Consider the following 24,378-nt stretch of genomic DNA (forward strand, 5'->3'; position numbering starts at 1 on the left):
AAAACGCTTTCGTTATTTGATCAGAAATAGGTACATAAATGTAATATACATCGGGGATCCACACATATAGTATACATATTGTATTTGTTATGATCGATGCACAATGTCTACAAGATTTAATTAATAAGACTTTATCTACACAGTCCTACAGAATACAAATAAAGTTTTCTTTATTAATATACAGGTCCCGACCTTTGTTAAATAATCAACACGATTTATATTTTAAATGGACTTTCTTCTAACCTATTCAACCAAAAAACTAATACCAATGGAAAGCTGATTAAAAAAAAAAAATAATATATTTCAATTAGCAAGAATACGCTTTATGAAAGATAGCCAACGAAAAATAAAACAGATTTTATTTATATTTAGCTTGTTTATGTTAAAATTATAAACTAAAACGATCTATTAAAATGATATAATGGGTAAATTTCTATCTTAAAACTTCCTTGTATACAATATTTTTTGTTGTCTTCTGTCCATTTGATGTAAATATATTCAAACAAAGCAATTTATTCAAATTTTTGACCCTGTGACTTATTTATAGCCCTGACTAACTTACCCTGTTCCTTCTTGAATCATAATGAAGATTGAATATACATACTAAGATTAAGTCTCTCATCCTCTTATTAATTCTCTTTTTTAATTCGTATTTAGTATACATTTCCCTTTTTCCGTTAGTACAATAATTCGTTTTTTTTATTTTTTATTATTTTGTTGAATTTCCGAATCAACAACCCATACTTTAAAAAACTTTGAGACACGGATAATCAATCTTGTTTTATGAAGAAAAACAACTTGCCCTCCAATCACCCCAGAAATTTGGTCTGATCAGAATAAAACATAGGCCAATTATGTAACACGTAATTTTTTAACAACTTTTATTTTATGTCAAAAGTCTGTATCTGTCTCCGTTTTTGAAATAAAGTCGTTTTTATTATTGTTTTTTTATCACATACATAAATTATTTTAATTATGGGAGACAATGAACTCCAAAAAATAATTATACATTCAGGAAACAAGCAATCTTTATTTACTACTACACTACTCGGCAAATGGAGGTGGAAGAATTAATAAATACAATACTTAAGAAAAATGCAAATTTGGTCAGATTTTGTTAAAGCAAAAATCATTGCTTGGAAAATGTTATTTGTATAAATGATAAATTTTGTTACAGAAAAGGGAGATCAGGTTGAACAAAGTAAAAAGTAGTAAAACTAGGGAAAAAAGATTGTATAATTGATCATCGAAATATTTCAAAATAAAATGTTATACTAAAAATAAGTGTAATCATCTTTATAAATAAAACAAAGTTTCACTCCTGGGCATTCATAATAACATCAACTTTTGCTTTCTTCAATCTAAAAGAATGTTCCATCAGGGGAATTAGGGTATTTCAATATTTGACCAAGTATCATCCTAGGTGCAGCTTGTATAAGCAAATTGTACAAGTTGCAATCAAAAAATAAGATGAAGAATTTGAAGTAATTCTGATGATAGAGATGCAATGGTTATGGACCATCCATTGGATGGTTGATATATTAATGGTGTAATTTAAAAAAATAATAATAACACATCAATAAAAATTGTAATGCCCAAAGATTAATCGTAAATAACAAAAAAAAAATGTGTTACTCTAACGGATCATAATGAAGGGATTGCATCACTTCATTCAATTAAAAGAGTTATAAGTAGTTTTGCGTCAATCCTTTTTAAGAATTAATTATCACAATAGAGTGAGTCCCATCCAGTGAAGCCTTACATGTCGGTCCTATTAGAAGGATAAATTCATCACTCAAAACGTCATTGAGACTGAGCTTTTTTTCTTTTGAATTATTCTGTTATATGAGAGACCTATAAGAAGAGTTACGTTCCGACGTTTCAGCCCTCCCTTGTGACATATATCAAATGGCCCAAAAAGAACTTGAATACAATAAATAAATACTATAAAAAAATGATATTATTGAGCTTAAATACACGATTAATTATGATAAACAAACGAAATAATTACTTTAATTTACTTTATTTCGCAAACACAGTCTTTGCCTTCCAAAAATAAAAGAATCCATTCTATTTTCTTTGATAATCGCAGTTGGCGTTCCTAAATGTATGAGCATTCTCAAACTAACATACTTAGACACAGTGAAATATAAAATTTTATCACATTTGGGAACATTTATAGAGTACTCAATTAATAGAATAGCAACTTGAGTTATATAGTTTAATTTTTTTTTCATTTTTTTGAATTGATAAGATTTGAATAAAGACTCTATTTTTGCAAATTCATCCAAAAAGTTATTGACCCAATAGATTAATCCTCCATTGGACTGACGACATATAGTTCCTCAACGAATCTTAAGTGAAGTGAATTCTTGAGGTTTTTATATGAGCAAATGCGGATTTTGGAACGTGAAGATTTGCAACTTGAAAATGTCATCAGATCTGATTTAAATACCGAAGAGAGGTGCATGTCCAAATACTTAAGCTTTGATTCTGCGTCCCGAATTTTGACATCTTTCTCCTTCAACTTCTTTTTTAATTCCTTTATTTCTGTTTTATGGACACCAAGTTGGATTTGTAGGTTGGTATTCATGTCCTTTTAGATATGTTACCTCAGAAGAAATGTCTGCAATACATTTAAAGCAATTACTATTTTTGAAAGATAAAGTAACTAATTCAAAAACAAAATTACCATTATAAGAAGTTCCATCTACTATTGTTGATGAAATTGGACTCATGCCCTCTAAGGATGTAGGAGGTTCCAAATTAGGAGTAAAGTATATATGATCATAAAATTGTGAGATCTTTTTTTTCCCTGAAATTTGTTCTAACAAAATTGCTTGAAATTTCCTTAATTATTAAATTTGCTTAGCATCACCATTGTTCTCCAGAATGAAAATGGGTTTCTTGGAGTTTTGGGTGAGCCTTGGAACTTTATGTTTTAGATGTTTAAACAATGTTAAAATGACTTGACAGTTGGAGTTCTCTATGAATTGATTTTTTTCAAAATGTTTATAGCACAATCGAGAATTATCTGATGGTTTCAAAAGATTTCTTTTCATTTTTAGGACCCATTGCCTTCCAAGGAATACAAAAGGGCATACCAGGGTATTTTAACTAAATATATTGCCTATGTAAAGTTCTTCACCTAAAATATAGTATCAAATTTTGAATGTTTGGGCTGTGACTCAAACACATGAGGAAGTCAACTATCCTCAAAGCAGATAGCCTGGTGACGTAACTCTACTTATATGGCTTTGTGTTGCATAATATGGCATTACCTCTACTACAAAAAAATATAGAGCTGTCTTTGTTCCTTCTTCTTCTTGTCTTCTAATCAGTATTCGGAAGGTTTATTCGTTGAATGAGAATGAGTTCCTTGAAAACTGTTGGAAAAAATTACCTAACTAATACCAACTGATTAAGGGCCTTTTTTTGTTTCTTTTCACATTAAAAGTTGCAAGATACAATAAAACGACGTATTAATAGAATCTCTCTTAATAAAATACAATTGCACTCGTGAGTACTTAATATTTATTCTTTCCATAAATACACTTCAATCTAATCCATGAAATGATACAATTTGACTCAATGTAGCGAAACTTTTGTTTTTTTAAATCAAAATCTAGTTAATTGTAGTAAAAAATCTCTAAAAAGTAACATTGATTCAACTTAATAGCCATCTAGTGATTAAAAAATAATTTATATATCTCTGAATATTTGTTTGTTTGAAATAAGTCACCGGGTGAACTGTATATAGTGCTCCATGATGTATGTCATATACTGATACAGTATAAAGGAAAAAAAGGAAATACTTTATAAAATGAATTAAATCTTGCAAGCGTTTCGTTCAACTCATATCGAAAAAGAAAAGGAGGGATGTACTCTATATTAAATTAAAAAAATGAATGTGACTTTAGATAATATTTATGAACGAGCTAAAGTACTACCTGGCTCATTAAATCATATTATTATTTTTATCTAGCAGTTTTTATCATTTTTTTTATTCTTGAGGAGAGAATGTCTAAGTATTGAGTGAGTAGCTACGTTTGAGTGTGCTCATGAAAAACGGAAAGTAACACCAAGGACTTTTTGGAGAGTTAACTTCTATATTAATAAAAAAAATTGAAAGTTCTTCGACTCCTAATAACTCCAGGCATTGTCGTCTACGACCGCCAATATTTAATAAAATATTTTCTGTTAATGTTATCTTTTCAGTTATTTTTTCGTCATTTCTATTTGTTTATTTGTTACAAATCATCATCGATCCTATTATTGATTCAATTTCTCAAAAAGTTTTGAAAATATCTAAACTTAAAAAAAAAAAAAAAAATCTTGGATTTATTTAATGCGCTTAGTTTTTCTTTATATGAGGATTGAAATATTTTTGCTGTTCCATCCCTTCTTAATGTATCCCATAATTATAGATTTTTTCCCCTCGGAGCACGCCGAGAAGGCAGGAGCGAGACATATGGTACTACTGAAACCTTTGTTAATATCAGCTGCCTTTTATAGGATTTTGAGGGGATGAAATAAATTATTGGTATAAAGAGGAGAACCTTCTACATTTAAAATGGAATTGATACAGGAAAAATGTCAAAATTATATTTAAAATCATATATTTACTTTATTACGCATTTTTAATCAATTTACAATAAAGATAAGCGATAATTCTTCTATAAGAGAGAGATGTTAACATTACGAAGACCGATTGAATAATGAAGAAAAAGGAGAAAGAGCACAACAATCAACTGTTTTTCCTTTTCTAATTGCTATACTTTGTTTTTTCTTTACAGAGATCCTTTCCTTACCCATATAATACTAGGAATTATAAATACTAGATTTTTGTAGTATTAGTGATGTTTTTATGGAAAAAAATATTTATTAGATTCAAATAGTCAGACCTCTATAAAAAAATTAGGACTGTAAAATTCATAAATCACATTATTGTGTTTTATATAATTCTAATATCAAGCCTATCAGATGCCTCTTTTTTTTCATACAAATATGATCCATGGTTGACAAATGATTTTGTGAATTATTGTAGTAATTTCTCAGTTCTTCTAAACCATTAATAGTGGGCGAACATGAGCCTTCGCCTACAGGTTGCTAGTATTATATACCCATGATGACACCACACGACAATATCTGTATAATATATCGCAACCTTTCCATTCAAAAAGAAAAAAGGCCCAAATCAGTTTGTGGTTGCCCTATTCTTCCCAACTATTGAATTATTCTTCATTTGAATCTAGAAAACTCTTCACAGCTTAAAAAGACCTAATATGAGTTCAACTAATCAAAGTTTAGAAGTTTAAATATGTAAAAAATATTTTATGTGTGATTACATAGTTTTCTGATACCTATCGACCAATAACCATAGGTTATTGACCTTGATACTTGAAAAGACTCTGTTTTTTTTTTTACATATTTAATTATTATGCATCATTGCCTGCTCTTATCAAACAAACAAATATCTAACACATATCAAATTTGTTTAACCCCAATAAGTAGGTATGTAAAGTTTCAATAAATTAAATATATTTATTTTTGAGATTTAGAAAATATTTTGTATGAAAATTAGGAATAAAATGGAGAAATTGGAATCCAATAATCCAACTGGAGTATCCAATGATAATCTTTCGCTCTACGAAAGTGACAAAAGCTACATTAACTAACACAGGAACTCGAATGATAAAAAAACCCACAAAAGTTTATGATTACTCGTCCTTTACTAACTTTAATCAATTAGCAAAATCCATTGCTCTCACTATTATCTGTATAATTGGCATTAACAATGATGAGCTCCACAAATTTTTGAGCATTGCCACAATGCAGTTCTGTATTTATTGATAAAATGTTAATTTATCAATATATCGTATTAGAGCCTTTGATATTTTGTATGACCGGTAATTTCATTCCCAGTAAATTAATTCCCTGTAAAATTCATTCCCGAACATTTCATTCCCTCTTTGAAGAGGTATAGTCAGTGACGTCATACGGTTAATGTTTCTACACTAGTTAGTAGTTTTTGTGTAGGGCTGTAGAGGGAGGGCTCGACAGTGGGCAGTCGGTACTAGAGAGGAGTGAGGACTAGGGATGGATGGGAGACGGATATGAATGATTTATGGTGTATATGGATTAGAAATGACGACATGATAAATCTTTAATAGTGAGCAGGGATGGAATCTCGATCCGTGGTTATTATTTATACCTTGAGAAATAGAAGTAAATCACGTCATTAATATACTTCTTGTTCATCGTCTATCACTACTTGCTCCTGCTCATCCATGGAACATCATCAATTTCATCATCCTCCCTTCCTCTTTTCACAATTCAAATATATGTTAACAATAAACAAGTTTGCTCGGGCCCCTCACTCCCTTCTCCAGGATCACTTAATCTCCCCTGCTTCAAGCTCAACTCTGAAATGAATCCTATAACAATCATCATCATTCGACATAGGATCATGCTGGTACTCGTAAAAGATCTTTAAAATATATTCTTCAGCCCCTTCTCATCCAATCACACATGATCAAACTCTAATACGTAGTTTTCAAAGCAATTGGAAGGAATCACGGAATACTAATGCTACGGTCCGATGCGAAGAATCATTGATATTCATATACAGTCCCTTTCTTCCTCAAAAGGGCTTGACGAAGATTGTATTAGAGTTACTGAAGTAGAGCAAGATGGGGATCTCGTATATAAAAGTCTGCATGCATACTCACAAATGTGTCGAGAAATTGTTAATTCTTTCTTTATGTTTTCTTTAATTTTTAAATTCAATAAGTCCAATAATAAAAGACCTCCATCACAAAATTCAGGTGCATCTATTGAAAATGAAAGTCTAATCAGTAATGGTTGGCCTAAATATATATATATAGGCCAACCAGGAATGATTTGACTTCTGAGCACGGAGAAGAACTAACTTTTTAAATAATTTTAAATGCAAATTATTACCAACTAATTATAATCATAATTAATAATTATTATTTGTATATTTATGTATTTTTTTGTCAAGCACTAATTCAGAAAAAGTTAAAAATAAAAAATGGTTATTTGTTTACGTCTTTCCTTCATACAAAATATTAATAAGGAATTGGAATGGGTATCAAAATCAGCTGACATTTTGGTACCAGACTCAAGGAAAAGAGCTGACAAACCAAAAATCTACAACAAGAACAAAAATATAAGGGAAAGAAATAAGATCTTAATCTTCAGTTATTCCACCGACTGATTCATGATTTAAGATGGTTATTTTTTATAAGATAGTTGTGAATATTTTTGATTTATTATCTTTATTAATGAATTTAATTTTTTTTTTTAAATAAATATAAAGCATACATATAATTAAGGCCAATTATCAAGAAATGTGTTGCACAATCTCATGCATACTTGCGTTTTTGCAATCCCGAATGTTGTTCCTTATTCCTCCTTCCTCTGTTCGTCTCTTTCGAGAAAGTTTTGCAAACATCTTAACGCGAACTTGTCAATATTTTCTAACAATTTTTGTTATATATTTATTATTTCTTTTTCAATTATATCTTGCAGGATTCTTGTTATATCTTTCCAATCATTAATTTTTTTAGTTTGAATAAAGTTGCGAAATCGCTTCTCGGCTGCAATATGAATATACTTGAAGATATCCCTGATACAGAGGCATAAAGATTGGTGGGTATAATCTTTTAGATCAAGGAGTTTTGAATACGGGTCAATATCATTAGTGTCCAAAATACCAAAACCAAGACAATCAACACAGTATCTTCTTCTAGCTGAGGAGTTAGTTCTTGAAGAAAAGATGCAGTATCCGCTTTCATCAAATTAATTTCTTCCTTCTTTTAAATCATCTAGGAAATCGATTAGATAATCGCTATCATCATATCGATAATTGGTAGATCCCTTATCCTACATGAACTATAAAGCAATTATTCTTGGATTTTTTTGACCCTCTAATGATGTTGGTGTTGTGTTCTTATACCTAATAAGGCTGAATAAATTTTCCACTGCATCTTGAGTCAATCTTCCAGTAATAATGAATGAAAATCCTTCATCAAGTAGTTCCTTGGGCAACTGAAGGATGGAAGTTGTCGACAAAATGATACCAGTTTACCATGGCTTCCAATAAACTTTTTTTTCCATTGACGAATGACTTCGATTACATTTTTTAAACTCTGAATAGTTTCATATTTCAATATTTATCAAGATTTTGATGACTTAAAGCCATCATTGGTGATCGAGAGGTCATGAGTTCGAACCAGGAACGAATTAGATCAATAAATTCTGTAATTAATAAGATTGACCCATCAGACTCCTGGATTGTCAAATATCTCAGGCCTACAATTGTTACATGGAAAAAAAAGTCATTGCATACGCAACATTCATTTTTGAAAAGTGGCTGGGTTTGTGACATTTTCAGAAAGCTTTGGAACAATTTTCAATTCCTGAACTTTTTCTCACTCTACTAGTTTTAAAAGATATTTTACAGGAACAATATGGTTTGATAAATGTCTTTCTCCCCAAAAAAGGATGGCAAAATAATTTCAATATTGTTGACTAAAGATGTTCGAAGATTTGTTAGATGATGAGGAACATCATAACGAAAGTGTAAGGTTAATTTCGGATTTGCTGGATGAGGGACGGAGTCAACAATTTCATTTTTTCTTCCAAAATTAACTCCCTACCAACGGAACATTGCCTGGTTTGATAGGCCCATATCTGTGGTAATTGATCTTACACGTAGATCAAATCCTTGATGAAGAAGGGATTCATTCCCTGACGAACCACAAGCAAATCTGAAGAGTGTAATAAACCATTTCAAATTCATAAGAAAGGACATAGCTTCAAAATCAGGCATAAAATAATCGTAAATACATTCATTCTATTTATTTGTTTACCTTAATTTTAGTGCTTTTTTAACTGTTTGACTTGACCAATTGATTCTAGAGTTATTTCCTTTCTTGGACAAACATCTTACTTGATCGCCATTCAAGAACCCTTCAATATAGGTTTTGTGAAAAAACTGAGCCTAAAACAATAAATATGATAAAAGTAATATACTACTGTATCATTTACAGATACCACCTTTTTCGATATATTTTTACGGCTTTTTTTAGTTGACATTATTAAAGGCTTGTTCCTGGCAAGTTTCGCTTGAAGATGCTGTATTTTTGCAGATAAAGATTGTTTTGCAGCTACTGAACTGATACAATTAAAGCATGGTACGTATGTTAAACTTAAATCTCAGGGGCTTCTTGTAAAAAAATGTATTATGAGAATGGGCTTTGAGCTTCGTGATCAGGATAATCTTCCTTATTTGATGTCCCATGTATTTTAGCATACGAATGTTCTAACAATAGAATTCTTTGCTTCCTATTATGTTCTTTGCGTCTCTATTTCGGTTAAACAGGAGATTTCTTTTGTTTTTTAAAATCTTAGAATGCTCAAATAAAGTAGGAATTGCATTATGTACCAAACGCCACCGTCCTTTTGGAGACTTCCGCAGAAATATTGATTCTTCAAAGTGAGCCTAAAGTGAAAAAAATTCATTATGAATAATTACAATATGGAGCCCAGTGACATCATTATAAAACAGCCCATTAATTTAATTTTTACATCCCTCACATGGTAACAAATGTCGATTATATTACTTGGCAAACTCTTGAGTTTTTGGTAGGAGTCCAATTCGCATATTTGATGGCATTGATCCACATCTTTCTACAATTGATGTCTTTTGGAAAATTAAACATTTTCTTGGGCGATAAGCCAGGAAACTTTTTAGTCAAAGTTGAACTATTATGACAATACACTGCACTACACGTTACCATTATGCACAATATATTGTAATTAATAAGTAATGCCTAATTTTAAAAATAGTAATAAAATTAAGCTCACAAAATAGTACATAAATTAAATTCTAAACCTTTAAAATTGCCCTGATGGCAGCAGACAATTTTAAGCCAATCAGCAAAGAGAAAAAAAAACAACCTGTTCTTCTTCAACTGATCGTCCACTCTTTAGTCCCTTAGTTCTTACCAATGCTGATATCTATGATGTCATAATTATTTCTTTGGTACGCTTTAGTATAATATTTGAATACGACCTTCAGGCTTAGGCTGGGACATGGCTAAATGGTTAAAATGTTGAGACTATCCTGCTACATTGTGAATTATTTATTCTAATTGTAATGCGTGCATAGAGTGCTAGAAAACTCTATTTTAGTTATATTTTCTTAATGTTTTGATAAATGATTTATTCATTATAATATTATGTGGATGAGGAAACTCGACGTTGATTTATAATTAATGTATCATTACTAATATGTAACTACAGTTTTCCAACAATAGAATTCGTCTCCAACCAATGTCATTAATCTTGACTCAATATATTTTTGATAATTATGTTACATTAGGGTGATAATCCATATTGAGTAAGTACTAAAGCTTAGTTACTAATCAATGTCTAAGAAAAAATTAATTGTCACTCCATACCTTTGTTAAAAAAATTTTCTATTCAACTTTTTCTATCCTTATCATCAAGTCCATGAAGTATAGTGTTATAGACTACATTGATTTTATCCATCCTTTTTGTTGATTTGGAAATATTTTTTTTATTGATTTATAGTTATAACAATGAACTAAAGAATAAACGTTACATTGCGACTTAAAAAGGTTTGATAAAAAAACTCGTTTAACATTTAGTTTTTAGTTATAAGGTTCCGTGAAACTGTTTCAAAATTCAATAAAATTAAGTCGATTATTTGACACTAATTGTAATAAGTAATGAATATTTTAGAGCCAGGAAAACCTCAATGGACAACACGCTCGGCATAAATTATTCTAATTCAATGTGCGCAGGTTTGTGTTTCGGTAGAGAAAAATATACTTTATTATATGGACATCAAAGAAGATTCCTTCAGATGTAAATGTAAAACTTAATACCTAATTACTCCATCTTCAATTAAAAAAATAATATTACAATTAGTCATATAATGATATATTTTATTTCGAAAATGCATATTTATTTTGAAATATTTACAAATGAAAAGATATCAATGTTTTTACTAATGACCCAAGGTTTAAGGAACGATTATTCAACCAAAGTGAGCAAACGAAGAGTTGTTAATCTAATCAAACTGTATAAGAATGAATATACAGGGTTCAAATTACAGATAAAACCCCTGCCTCAAATACTTTTTAATAAATTTGTCTACTTCCTTTGAAAGAGAAATAACTCCCAGGAACGTGAGCATTTTTCAAAATCCTCTTATCTCAAAATGATATCGTACTACGACACTCCACTAGATCTAGAAACTTCAAATCCTCATAATGGTGCCTTTACAAAGGACGAAGAAAATTCTTGTTATAATTGGAATTATTAAGAAATATTTGTCATACTAGCATCGTCTGTTTCCTGAGAAAGAGGGATTTTGATACGATTGATTTCGTACTGACATACATTGAACACTTAAAATGAAAAATTGGAGTATTTGTAAGATCGAAAAGTCATAAGCAAACTAAAATAACTTTCTCAAGATGTAAATCTTCAAAATTAATGCCTTTTTATTCAATTGATTTATTGGTATTTGACTTCATTTACATGCAGATGTTTTAAAGATATTTAGCTCTCATGGGTTTAAATTAGAATATCTTTATATTTTGCCCTGAAATCTGCCACATTGCCGCCCTTCTTAGCTGGAATACCGATATTTTCTAGCCTGATGTACCTCTAGTTTACTAACAAAGGATTAATGTGTTACTCAACCCCTGAAGATATTTTGTCAGACAAAACGGGGCCATTAGGGATATGGCAACCTTTCCCATTCGGCATGCATAGTGTCCAAAAAAGACAAATTTCCAAAAACTCTTGAAGAAACTTTATCAATGGCTTTGAAAAGGGAAAAAGTATTGTGAATATTTCAGTATGGAGGAGGCCTAAGCTAAATTAATTAAATAAAGAGCTAATTGCAATAAATAGAGTTAAAGCTTGACCTCCCAACTTACTATATACATATATATGTTAAGGGGGTTCAATTTCGTATTGTATAAAAAAATAAATGAACCTATATGAAGTTTGGTCTCTTGTGAAGGATTTGAGTATTGTACAAAGAATGATGAATTAACAAAATCATATGAACAATCCTAAAAAAAAAAATCGTCAGACTTGAACGTTCATTTACTAATAATAATTGTCATTACGTGCCAGTATTATCAAGAACGACTTTGTAGGTAACTCTTGTTTCGAATCAATAAATAGATTTGCTTTTTAGTATTTTGAATACATCTCTAAATCAAATAAGAATGATTTGGAATTACTTGTTATCTTCATTACAAATCTCAACCATTTCTTCAAAAAGTACTAAAGTAATTGGTAGTCAGAAATGAGAACCAAGGTCGGTTTTAGCGGGCGTTAGGTTAGGGGAAAAGATCATTGTTGTGGGGAATTTCCTTTCTTTCCTTTTTAAAACTTGATTTAAAAAAAAAATAATTTACCTTCTTTAGAAAATAAAATATGGAGCCTTTGTCTTCTGTTTTCAAATGACATTTTGTCAAAAAAAAAAAAAAAAAAAAAAACAGTTCTTGAGCGGCCCTTTTTAATAAATTATATGTAATACAGAGCGCGACAGGGAAATTCTCCGCGTCATTAAAATCATTTTTTTTTTTTGCCCTAATTAGGATTTCAGGAGACATCCCAAGTAATGTTCAGATAAGTTGTTTTTTTGCACATTGTTTTGATTTGATTAAAATCTAACGAAAAGTGAGTAAACAGGAATATAAAAAGGCAAAGGGTTTCGGATCTTCTCGACGCAGATGTTGATCCAAAAAGAATTTCATACATTGTCGGCGTGACCATCAGAACAGTACAAAATGTCAGTGTGGCCAAGAATAATGGGATAGAGGAAGGCATAAGTGGAGGAAATGGTTTGAAGGGAGATGCAAGATTTCTCAAGTCCCCTGAGGCCACAAATAAGGAAGATCCAACAGCATCAATGCGCCACTTGGCTGATGAGTTCAACGTGGACGAAGTCACCATCAGGAGGGTAGTTCATGATGACCACGACCTTAAGATATTTATCAGGACTCCAAGACATATCCTCCCCGACAGGATGAAGGCCTTAAGGCTTCGGGGATGCAAAAAGTTCTTAATTACTTGAAGAGCATCCTTCGACTGTGAAGACCTTCTCAGACAAGAAGATCTTCACAGTCGGCTAGGTTTTGAACCACAGCAATGACAGATTTATAAGAAGTCCAGGACAAAACATCAGGCCCAAACAATGTGCTTGGGAGTCGTGGCCCCTGATGGGAATAAAATGGATCCCTTCTATAAAGTCCTGAGGTGGAAAATCTTGCCCTGGCTGAAGGCTAACTGCGGACTTAAGATACGGCCATGAAGTCATAGAACTTTTGCAAAAAGCACTATGCTGACTTCTGGGACAAGATCTTTAGGTCCTTTTTCAGTTCTTATCTCCATTCCCTTGACTTCAGTGGTTGGAGCGTCTTAGAGAGCAAAATTGAAAAGACATGATACAGAAATGTGCATGAGCACAAGGCCATCATCAAGAAGAAATGGGCCAAAATGTCCGCCAATTATATTGTGACGACCTGCACCAAGTTCCTACCTATTCTTGCGGCTGTGATAATGGCTGGAGTCGGGCATAGTAAATAATTCTTGGCAAGATTGATTGGTAAAAGTTTTTTCAATAACATTTTTCATTATACTTTTCTAATAAAAAGTTATTAAGGGTTAAGTCTTGCTTTTTAATCACGGAAAATTTCCTTGATGCACTGAGTACAGAGGGGGATCCAATACTTGCAGTAGGATGACTAAATAACGAAAAACGTGATTTTTTTTGGAATCAAGAGAAGACAACTCTAAATCAATTTGTGACATGTTTAAATTGTATATTTAACTCATACTTTTTATTAAATATGTCCTCTTTTATAAACACTAGCAAAGGTTTACCCAGCAATGCTCGGGCCAATGAAAAATTCAAATTTAACTTCAATTTATTCAAAATCATAAAAGTTATGGACAAAATAAGAAATAGGTGAAAATTGCGCTTTTTTTTTTTTTTTTTTTTTTTTGGAAACAAAAAAATGCATTTCCAATCAAATATTGGATTCATAGATAAAATAGCTGTTAAACATCTATTATTATGTGTCAAATTTATATGCTAACACATTTACAGACAAATTTATACAAACTTTATTTAATCTATGAATACAATTTTCCATTGGAACCACATTTTTTTTGCTTCCAAAAAAAAAAAAATAAAGTCCAATTTTCACCTATTTCTGATTTTGTCCATAACTTTTATGATTTTGAATAAATTTAGAAAACGCCTTTATTCGTAAAGTTGTTGTTGAAACATCAATCACTTTTTTCATTGATAACTCAACCCTCTATAAAGTCCTTTTGATTTCCAAAAATAGTTTCTGTGTTTTGTATCTAGAAAAAACACCTCCTATATGACCCTCCCTTAAAAATCGGCACCACGCCTTAGCCTGACCAGGTTTAAAAGAGGTCTCCTTTCAAAATTTCAGCCTCTTAGGTTAAACGGTGTTTAAGAAAACACAGAAACTCTATTTTATATATAAACGGATAACAACATCGCCACGCCGGCGAACAGATTCTCCAAGACGTCCTAAACAATAAAGTATAAGGGGTTTATCATCAGGACTGGAGTTTGGCCACATGGAGGCAGGATAGAAATTTTGGTTTTTCTTGCTTGTATTGGGATGTAACTAACTTTTTGAAATTATAGACAGTCCGGATGGAGATGGCAATGGTCACTACAGCCTGCTCGTTATTGACATAAACGCAGAGGAAATCGCATACCGTTGCCTTTTTAGCTGTCCTTTCAAAAAATTTACACTTAGAGACATTGTTTATTTTGCTTCAACTGTCGTTTGGTTGCGTAATAAAACCTAGCAAATTAAAAATAATGGGAATAAAATTGTAAGAAAATACTACAGCAAGTCTTGCGTCCACACTTTGTATGTGGTGCAAGTTCATAAAAACAACCTGAACAAAAATCAAGAAGATGAGAACATCCAAATATATCAGCTTACTTTATTTACCAAGTGGTCCCTTAAAATCTGAACACTTTGAGTATTAAACTTCAACAAATATAATTTATCCAGTAACAAAAGAAATTCAACATAATTTATACTATAAATAGATGTTTTATGAGCTCTTTTTATCATTAATGTAGCAGCCCTAACGGTAATGATGCCTTCCAGGCAGCTGCAGTATGCCCGTCACACACGAAAGATGTAGTCATCTGTCCTGGCATCCCAGAGCTGCTATTGGACAATCCCTTTGAGAGCCTCGTTATTAGGATGACGGACACCTTTTGGTTGCAGTCGAGGGGTTTGGATCAGGGCTATAGGGGGCCAATGGTCTCAAAAAAAAAGTTGAAAAGAACTCAAAAGAGTCTTGCAACGGAGATATGGGTCTCCTTCATTGTTGGTTTCAAAAAAGGTCTCTCCACTCACACAAGCCTCATTCCACCCACTTTTTTGATAGCTCTCTACAAAGTCTATGGGATAAACAACAAGCCATCTTGCATGGACTCCTATGGACTTGAAGGAATTGGCCTGAGCTGTTTCTTTCAACTCCTCCAGGTCCAGTTTGTACTTTTTGCTAGAATATTTCTTCCTCTCCATGTTACGGACTTGCTGACGGCGTAGATTGTGGTCCTGGAGACGGCCAGCGTCATGGAGTGCGTGAATGGAAATTCGTCGATCACGTTCAAGTGTCACTTTCTTGACTTTTACGTGAGCTAGAGAGCTCAGGTTTGTTTGCTTTTTTAAATTATTATTTATGTTTTAGTATATCGAAATATGAATTAATTGCAATCTTCAACCTTCATTAACTATTGAATTAGTATGCCCGGACATTTTTCACATTGCCTGCTCTAACGGGCTTTTTTCAGATTGCTCGGGGTGTTCAGATTCCAATAGACCAACCGGTAGGTACATAGAAGCCAATATTTCATAGATTTATTTGATTCAATTATAGGTCTTGTATTCAAATTTGTGGCATGAGTTGAGACGCCCAAGAATGTGTGCTATAGTTTGGAACCTTTATTGATCTTAAAAAACTTATATGGGGCCTGATATGCCCTTTCAATTAAAATCTGTCGATTTCTCTTTTTTTTTTTTTTTTTTTTTTTGGGAATCGATTTTGGGTACTTAAAGTAATGTTAAATTGTGACACATCCTAAAGGTTTCATAAGAATAATTTGTTGATAGAAATTGACGATAATTTGTATAAGAATATAAATGTAATCAATCCAATCCTAATTTTATGAGAAAACATTCCAGCTTGATTTTGTCTTGACGAGCCACATATCCTCGAATGATTTTTTTTTTTTTTTTTAGAAAATAATATTTTATTTTTAGATGAAAAATTATTTTTCATGGCATATTTAAATATTGGATGCATATTTCGTAGACTTATGTTTTTATGTTTTTTTTAGAAAGATTTAAATCTATTTACTTTTTTAAAATGATCTCATTTTTTATAAATTATTCAATCCTCTTCTTAGAGAACACTTATCAGTGTCTATATTTCAATTTTTTAAACTATCAGGGACAACAGTCACAAGCGGAGGGTTGTTCAAGTGCTCTCCTTTTAGAATAGCTCTGACTACAGCATCTATATTAAATATTGGACTTTATTCTTAATTATAAATTCGAATATCTTCTCTCGTTAACAAGATTTAATTCGAGTTTAACAAATTAACGTTTTTACCCCAATAAAAAGGAAGAATAATAATAAAAAGGTCAATAGTTGACAAAAAAATACATTTTTGATGTTTTGAGATATCATTGTGAGCCCTAAATTGATCCAATAAAAATGTCAGAACTTTGAGAGCAATTTTATTACAATATTGCGAAATCCCAGATTTGAAGCTTTCCATTTAATCAAATTATTACGTAACTCGTTACGTTATCATTTGGCGTAGCAACTTACTTTTAATTTGTTTTTGAAATATGAATGGTTACCTTGTTCGGTGTGAATTGGGCCTTGGCCAATGATAAATGTGCAATGTTTCCTTTTTTTTTTAAAGTTTCACTTTTCGGAAATGATTAATTCTTTTTAGAAAGACGATCCAATAATGGGAGAGCCGTCAGGCCTATTTAAATTGAATTTATTATCATCAGAAAAAACTTCAACTTTAACTTTGATCCCATGTAAATTTATACCCCCCTCCCCCACTCGAGTCGTACCATCTTATGAAGAGATGTTATTCTATAGCAAAAGTTGAATAATTTGTAATGAAAAAACGACCTTTAGAAATTAGAAAAGGAAAAACAGATTTTCCGTGCCCTCGTTCTTCTTTTTTGTTCACCATTTAATCAGTTGTCGTGGTGTGTTAACTTTTCGCTCTGAAGTATGCAATATTGCCTATCTTTGATGTAAACTATCTTAAAAGTGCATAATAAAATAAATATATCGGAATTTAAATATATTTATAATATTTCCCTGCACTAATGCTATTTTAAACGTAGAAGATTAACTTCCCTATACCAGTAATTCATTTTCTCCCTCCAAAATCATATAACAGACAGCGAAAATTAACAAGGGTCTTAATTCATTAATCCATATGTCTTTCTCCCGCCTTCTCCTTACGCTCTTACACAAATCCCATCATTCGGAATAATGCATACTTCAGAGTAAGAAGTTAACACCACAACGCCCGATTAAATAAGTAACACAAAGGAAGAAAGAGCACACGCAACAACGGTTTTTCCTTTTCTAATTTTTTAAGTTAAGGAGGTAGTTTTTTCATTACAAACTACTCAACTCTAATTATTATTTTGTTTTTGTCAGATAAGAAAGTTTGGCATCTTTTGACCTGCTCCGGTATTTTCTACTTTTGAAAAGAAGGGAAAATGTGTTTAAGGGAAAGTTCTTTAAAAACTTTTGAAAGATTGTATATTCTTCAAAGTTTAGCATTTTGTCAAAAATAACTATCGAGGTATAGTCCTCCTTCCCCCTCTTTAAAAAAAAAAGTTTTTATTCAATAAAGAGTTAGTTAAAAAAACAAAAACAAAATTAATACTAATCCCTTTAACAGGATTTAAAGCCATTAATGAAACAAACGCCTTTTATAGAGAGGTGTAATTAATATTATCTGATTAATACTATAAAAGTATTTCATCATAAAATATAGCCTAAGGATGATATTATGTTACTCCTGCTATCAAATTTATCGTTCCAGGAACTCATACATCAAACTCATCTATTGGATAATACTTTTACATTATTTCTTATTCCCCATTTTAATGTCATATAATCAATTTAATGAGCTAGCTTTTACGTTAAGAATGATGTTATATGGTTTTGCACTAGTGTTGGTTTCGAGTACACATTTTCGAGTTAATTGTACTTTGTTTCACCACGTCTTGATTTACAACTTAACTCAAAAACTCAAAGACAAAACAATGTAGGGATCGTTTTGATATTTTTTTTTCTCAGCTAGGGTTATTGACTATATTTAAATCATAGATAAAATAAAGTGTACAAAGTGTTACTTGAGGGAGCTCTTCTCACTTAAAATCATCTCAGCTCTTTTTGGAAGATTAATAATATATTTGTATACTAGCAAATATAAATAAAAAAAGTTAATAATATAAGAGATAACACTCCAACAAATCATTGGTGTTACCCTCCATTTTTCATGAGCACAATCAAACCTAGCTTCTCACTAAATATTTAGACATTTTCTATTCAAGAATAAATAAATCTCAATAAGAGATTGAGAAAATAAAATTAATATGATTTGATGAGCCAGGGAGTACTTTAGCTCGTTGTTAATCCACTTTTAAAGTTATATTTCTTTTTGTATAATTTATGGGAAGTATTTCCCGTTTTAATTTTTTTAATTTTTTTAAATACAAGTTAAACTGAACGCCTGCAAGACTTCATTTATTTTATACCGTGATCCCTGTATATTATACTACCTTTTTTTCTTTATATCATAATGTTATATGAATCAAGGAGTACTATATATAGTACACCCGGTGACGTGTTTTCATTCATTTATTAATTATTTTTTACCGTCTAGATGGCTCTTAATTTGAAACAACGTTACTTTGTAAAGACTATTTTACAATGATTCACAAGATCTTGTGCAAAAGAACAATTCTGTCAAATTTTATCAAGTCACTAAATAGTACAATTAAGTCTCAAGGTCGCATATTGAAAAGACTTAATTATCTCAATGGAACATCCTTTTCGATATAAGGAAGCAGGAGTTGATGTTATTATAGATACTCTGGAGTGCAATTTTTTTTTATTAATAGAAAATAAAAGGTGTGGTAAATGAAAAAGCTTGGTTTTGATATTTTTTTTTCGCATTCCATTAATGTTTATCTCCTAGACAATAAAACAGTTCTATCATGTCGGTCAGACTCAAAGACTTCCAATATTTTCTCCATATTTTGCCTAAGCAGAATGTGTTACATCCTTGACATGAAAATTACAGGAACGGAATCGACGAAACCAAAACAACTCGTGATTGACTGTTACAAATTTAGAAATTTAGGACCATACACACTATTCATATTTTCAGCCGTCTGATTTGCTTTTTCTCCTTGCTCGAAAAAAAACCGGTAAAATATGCTGCATTTTCTCTATGACGCGCTCAAAAATACCAAGTCAAACAATCACAAAACTGTCTGAGACGTTTTTTTAGTACAAAATTTTATGTTTCTAAAGGTATCTAATGTAAAAACCAATCGCACTCATACAACACGAGAATGTTCTCGGTTGACGCCATTTTGAAAAAGCAGAAAAGCCGCTATATCACAACTGAATATCCAGACAATGTCTCAGCTTCAGAACAAAATTCCGAGTGGAATCATGGTGTTAGGCGTTGTGAGTCTGTCCTCCCATTTTTGTGTAGAGAGGAGCCGCTCAATGCAGATGCTTACATCAAAATTCTGGGTAAGAAAGTTCTACCTTGGGCCAGAGAAAGTTTGGGGAAAACTTTGTGTTCACTTAACACGGAGCTCCTAGTCATCCCCCCATTAAGGCCCAGGCCTTTATTAGAGACAACTTTCTGGACTTTTAAGACCTCCACATTTGGCCACTCTCCTCTCCAGACGTGAACCCTTGGGACTACTCTATCTAAGCACATCCAGAGGAGAGGATGTTTTCTACTCCTTACAGGAGTGTCCCGTCTGTAGAAGCTTCCATCTAGAAGGACATCGAGTCTGACTCCATAGTCAAAGTCTGCAAGAGATTTAGGCCTCGTATTGAGGCAATTATTGGAGCTGAGGGTTCAGATATGAATAAAAGCTGTGCCAATCACTATTTACATATGATTTGTTAAACAAATGACCTCACAAAACCTCTTGCTTAAACTATTCTCTTGAAAAATTGAATAAAATAGAATGTGTACCAGCAGATAAGATCAACACTGTAGTTTTGTTCATATACGATATTAACACCCTTAAACAATCTGAACTTATCAAGGACCTGAATATTAATCTATTACTAACTATGCAACATCCATAAAATCACTCGTTTAACAGAACCAACTAATTCTGAAAAGGGAAAAAAGAAGTAAAAAATAAAACAAACAAGTCGAAATTTTCGATTTGGAGTTTTTGAATTCTGTGTGTAGTTCGTATTAGAACAAAATACAAGTTATCGAGGCCAGTTTCCCCTTTAGAGCAGAGACCATTGGTGGAGTGGAACGATTTTTAGAGGGTAGCCATTGTATGAGCTTTAGTCCCTACGCAATAGATTTACAAAAGTTTATTCATTATAAAATTATTTTGCTCATTGACAGTGAAATTTTTGCAGTCTTAGATTGTCTTTCGATTTGGCTCCCCTTCATTATTATTTTTTTTTTTTTGTATGAAATCCTTTCGTCGGCCTTTTTCTTTGAAGGTAAATATGTACACAGTCATAAGCCATAGGACAACTTCTACAGCCAAGAAAGTACACATATATTTATTTCTCGAAACATCTTTTTGCACTATTGTAATCAACGGGAAATTTCCTTCAAAAAGAGTGCCAGTTCATTCCACATGGCTACCATTTGTGGCAACTACAGTTCTCAGACGCTTTGGAACTGCTTTAGACGCTACAACAAGTTGTCCCGAACTATGGTGGCATTCAATTCCTTGACGTAGCGGTAGGAAGTTAGAATAACATCCATGTCCAGAATGGACTATATGGAGAAGTCCATCATGTTAAACTTGGTGTCTTAATACCTATGGGTCACTCTGTATATATTCTGTAAAAGTTGTGATTTTGTTCAAGTTGTGACCTGTATATGCAAATTGTACAAGTTGCAACCAAAAATGAGATCCATAATTTGAAATGAAGGATTTACAATACTTGAGATGAGGATTATGTAAAAATTGAATTTTCATGGATGATCGAAGAAATAATGTTGTATTTTTTGCTATTTCATTACACATTACTAAAATATAAGTATTATGTGGCGCATTATAAAGTTCTTTTGGAAACAGAGCATATGTATAGTATGACTTATTACTAGTGATGGGATGATTACTTACAATCAGGATCAATATCCGGGATAATAATGTATTCCGATTCTTATTTATTTCCGGTATATAACTATTTATTACTTTACTAAGTTATTTGCTTTTAACTAGAGAATTTAATATTTGAATTTTTTTTCCAAAAATTTAATATGGAAATTTAACTTCATTTAAAACAAAAAATCAAAAAAACAAAATTTTTCCTAATTTATTTTTATAAAATCTATTTTTTGTGAATAACTATCTATTTGTGATTTTTTTTTTTTTCCAAAAAATTTAATGTTTGATTTTTTTTTAAATTTTATATTTTATTTTTTAATTTTTTGAAAAAAATTTCGAAAATCCAGAGCTAACTAAAATTTCTTAATTGTTGGGGGGGGGAGATACAGCCCCTCCAGACCACCCCTCCGAAAGCACCTTTGTAATAAAATATTTGAATACTTTTTAAGGTCAAATACAAGGGCATTTCTAGCTTTCATCATTTGGGTGGCTTAGCCCACCCAAAAAAATCCACAACGTAATATAATTACTAGTTTAAATAGGTTTATTACATATGTTGCGTATAAGTAGTAATTTGTATAAGCGAATTCTACAAATTACAACCAAAAAATGAGATGAATAATTTAAAATGAAGGATTTACAGTACTTTGAATAAGGATATTTCAATCATTGAATATTTCATGGATGATCGATCCATTATTGTTGTAATTTTTGATTATTTTATCAAAAATTACTAATATATAAGTATTCTGTGGCACATGAAAATGTTGAACTTTCGACAAGATAGCCTTTGTAGATGCAACTTTTGGTTTCTATCTGGTCCAAATTTAAATATGATGGATTTTGGATTCTTATCCATTTTGGAGGATAGGGCCTTCAATAAGCCTCCTTCAAATAATGAATTACAATAAGCCCCTCTAATTAGATAATCGTATAACATTACCATGGATCGGTCCGTTCCTCCTGCAACTGACTAAAGGCTGAAACATCTGCAAAAGGAGGTCATTTTGAATCATTTGTTGTTATGATATCTTATAGTATAAAATATTATGAAGTATTCAAGCAAGATTTTGGATTTTCTAATTATATAAGTAAATAAATAAGTTATATGCATTTATTTATTTTATAGTATTTAAGGTTAATCCTATATATGAGGTTGTTTAGGTAAATTGTGAAAACCGTTAAAGGCTTACAACAAACAAACTAGATGAGGTGACACCATATTTTATTTTATTATTTGAAAGCTACATTTAATGTCATTCAATTATTTATAATGAGGATCCTTTCATGATAACTTGAGCTACACGACGCTGGAAGCTTTGGCAGGCTCTGGAGACCTTATTTGAAACCAAATCATCTTGGTTACCATTTTGATTTCCGGTTTTTTTTTAAACATGCCTAAGTATACACAAATTTTCATCGCTAGTTATATATAATCGTAAGTCTTTGTTGGACTCAGAGGTGAATTGAGTCATTCCCGCCAATTTCTTTGTTCGATACAAAGTTGGATTTGTGTTCATTTCCTTCATCTCAGAGCTGCTTGCAGCTGCTTTAATAAAACACCATGACAATTAATTTACTTTTCTCCAAAAAATTCTTCAAATTGTGAGGATTCAAAAGTTTATTGTCGGTATTTTATTTTTACATACCGGACAGGATATGATCAATTCAATACTCATACCAAAATAAATACCCTTGATGTGGCTCAATGTTAATTTTTTTTCACCAGTAATAGTGTCAAGGGATCTTTGGTTAAATTAAAAAACAGTAGAAATCACATTAGAGTAAATACATAATTACCTCTATTATTACCGAATGACTTTTATTCTTTTAATTAAGATTATTAATTAAAAGACTTTAAGTATGTTTATGTGTATACTGATATAGGCATACTTTATCAACACAGAATAAAGGGAAAACTGACACTTAAAATTGAGTCATGTATATCTTTAATCATGACTTTAGTTATATGAAGTTAATAAACATGCGAACAAGAACTGCCTATAAAATGGCCATGCTCTGTTTGTTTATTCAAAGAAATTTGATGATTTTCGAAAAGAAAAAAAAAAGAGACACTCATTTCTTAGATTGTCAGTAGTTAACCTACATATTTAAAAAAATCATAATTTAATACGTATGAATTATAGTTAATGGCATGTGATAAACCAAGCAAACATGTGACGTCATCAAAATGGAAGCTGGCCACCGGTTATAGGTGATTGCTTAATAATGTGTATATATGTGGTCAGTTGAATAAAAGAAGTATAGTAGATTATTTGTGTCTGTGTTATTGACTGTATGACGGAGGCCAAGAAACTATAACCTGTCACAGCCTTGACTACCTTCAAAATTGTTGGATGTAATCAAAGGCCTGAGATGATAATGTATAAATAATGTCAGAATGGGCCAGAATCTTATAGCAGGTGGTCCATTGAACTCTGAACACTTACTAATTCAATCATTTATTAAGGCTGAGTGATTGAATTTAAATCATATTTCGGTATATTCGGTGAATTTCCATTCGCACACTCTACGAAGTTGGGCGTCTCCATGACCACCTTCTTCAGAGTCAGAGAAAGTCCGAAACGTTGTAGAGAACTTCAGGACAAGGTACTAACATGGGTTGTTTTTTTGGATCTTCCAGCATATGAATGACCCAAAACATATGGCTAAAGGAACAGAAGTGCTCAAAAAGAATGATATTAATGATACTAGTCTCCAGGCCTCAATCTCATAGAAAACCTTTGTCTGTGGGCAAACTTACACAATCAGCAAGGGATCAAATGTTAGGATATCAAGAGAAAAAATGTCTTATTCTTTACATTGTAAAAGTTAATTTTTATCTACA

The 24,378-nt window shown here is 31.5% G+C and overlaps 1 protein-coding gene across 1 annotated transcript; it reads right to left on the minus strand.

Moving 5' to 3' along the window:
* Window positions 1-2,311: 2,311 nt before the first annotated feature.
* On the minus strand, window positions 2,312-9,827 carry LOC139906461 (uncharacterized). The gene is made up of 4 exons (XM_071891355.1): window positions 9,651-9,827; window positions 8,898-9,028; window positions 8,738-8,795; window positions 2,312-2,596 (listed from the first exon to the last, which is right to left on the minus strand). The coding sequence occupies exons 1-4, from the start codon at window positions 9,825-9,827 to the stop codon at window positions 2,312-2,314; spliced, it is 651 nt and encodes a 216-aa protein (XP_071747456.1).
* Window positions 9,828-24,378: the final 14,551 nt, after the last annotated feature.

The sequence above is a fragment of the Lepeophtheirus salmonis genome, chromosome 10 (genome assembly GCF_016086655.4).
Source record: "Lepeophtheirus salmonis chromosome 10, UVic_Lsal_1.4, whole genome shotgun sequence".
Lineage (NCBI taxonomy): Eukaryota > Metazoa > Arthropoda > Copepoda > Siphonostomatoida > Caligidae > Lepeophtheirus > Lepeophtheirus salmonis.

Excerpts from the sequence above, each read along its gene's own strand:
- LOC139906461 (XM_071891355.1), bottom strand. The coding sequence starts at position 9,827 with ATGGTAACGTGTAGTGCAGTGTATTGTCATAATAGTTCAACTTTGACT. Across the intron at positions 8,796-8,897 it reads AAAAAAGCACTAAAATTAAG|ATTTGCTTGTGGTTCGTCAG; the intron begins GTAAACAAATAA and ends TACACTCTTCAG. Across the intron at positions 2,597-8,737 it reads ATCAAGGATTTGATCTACGT|GACATGAATACCAACCTACA; the intron begins GTAAGATCAATT and ends CATATCTAAAAG.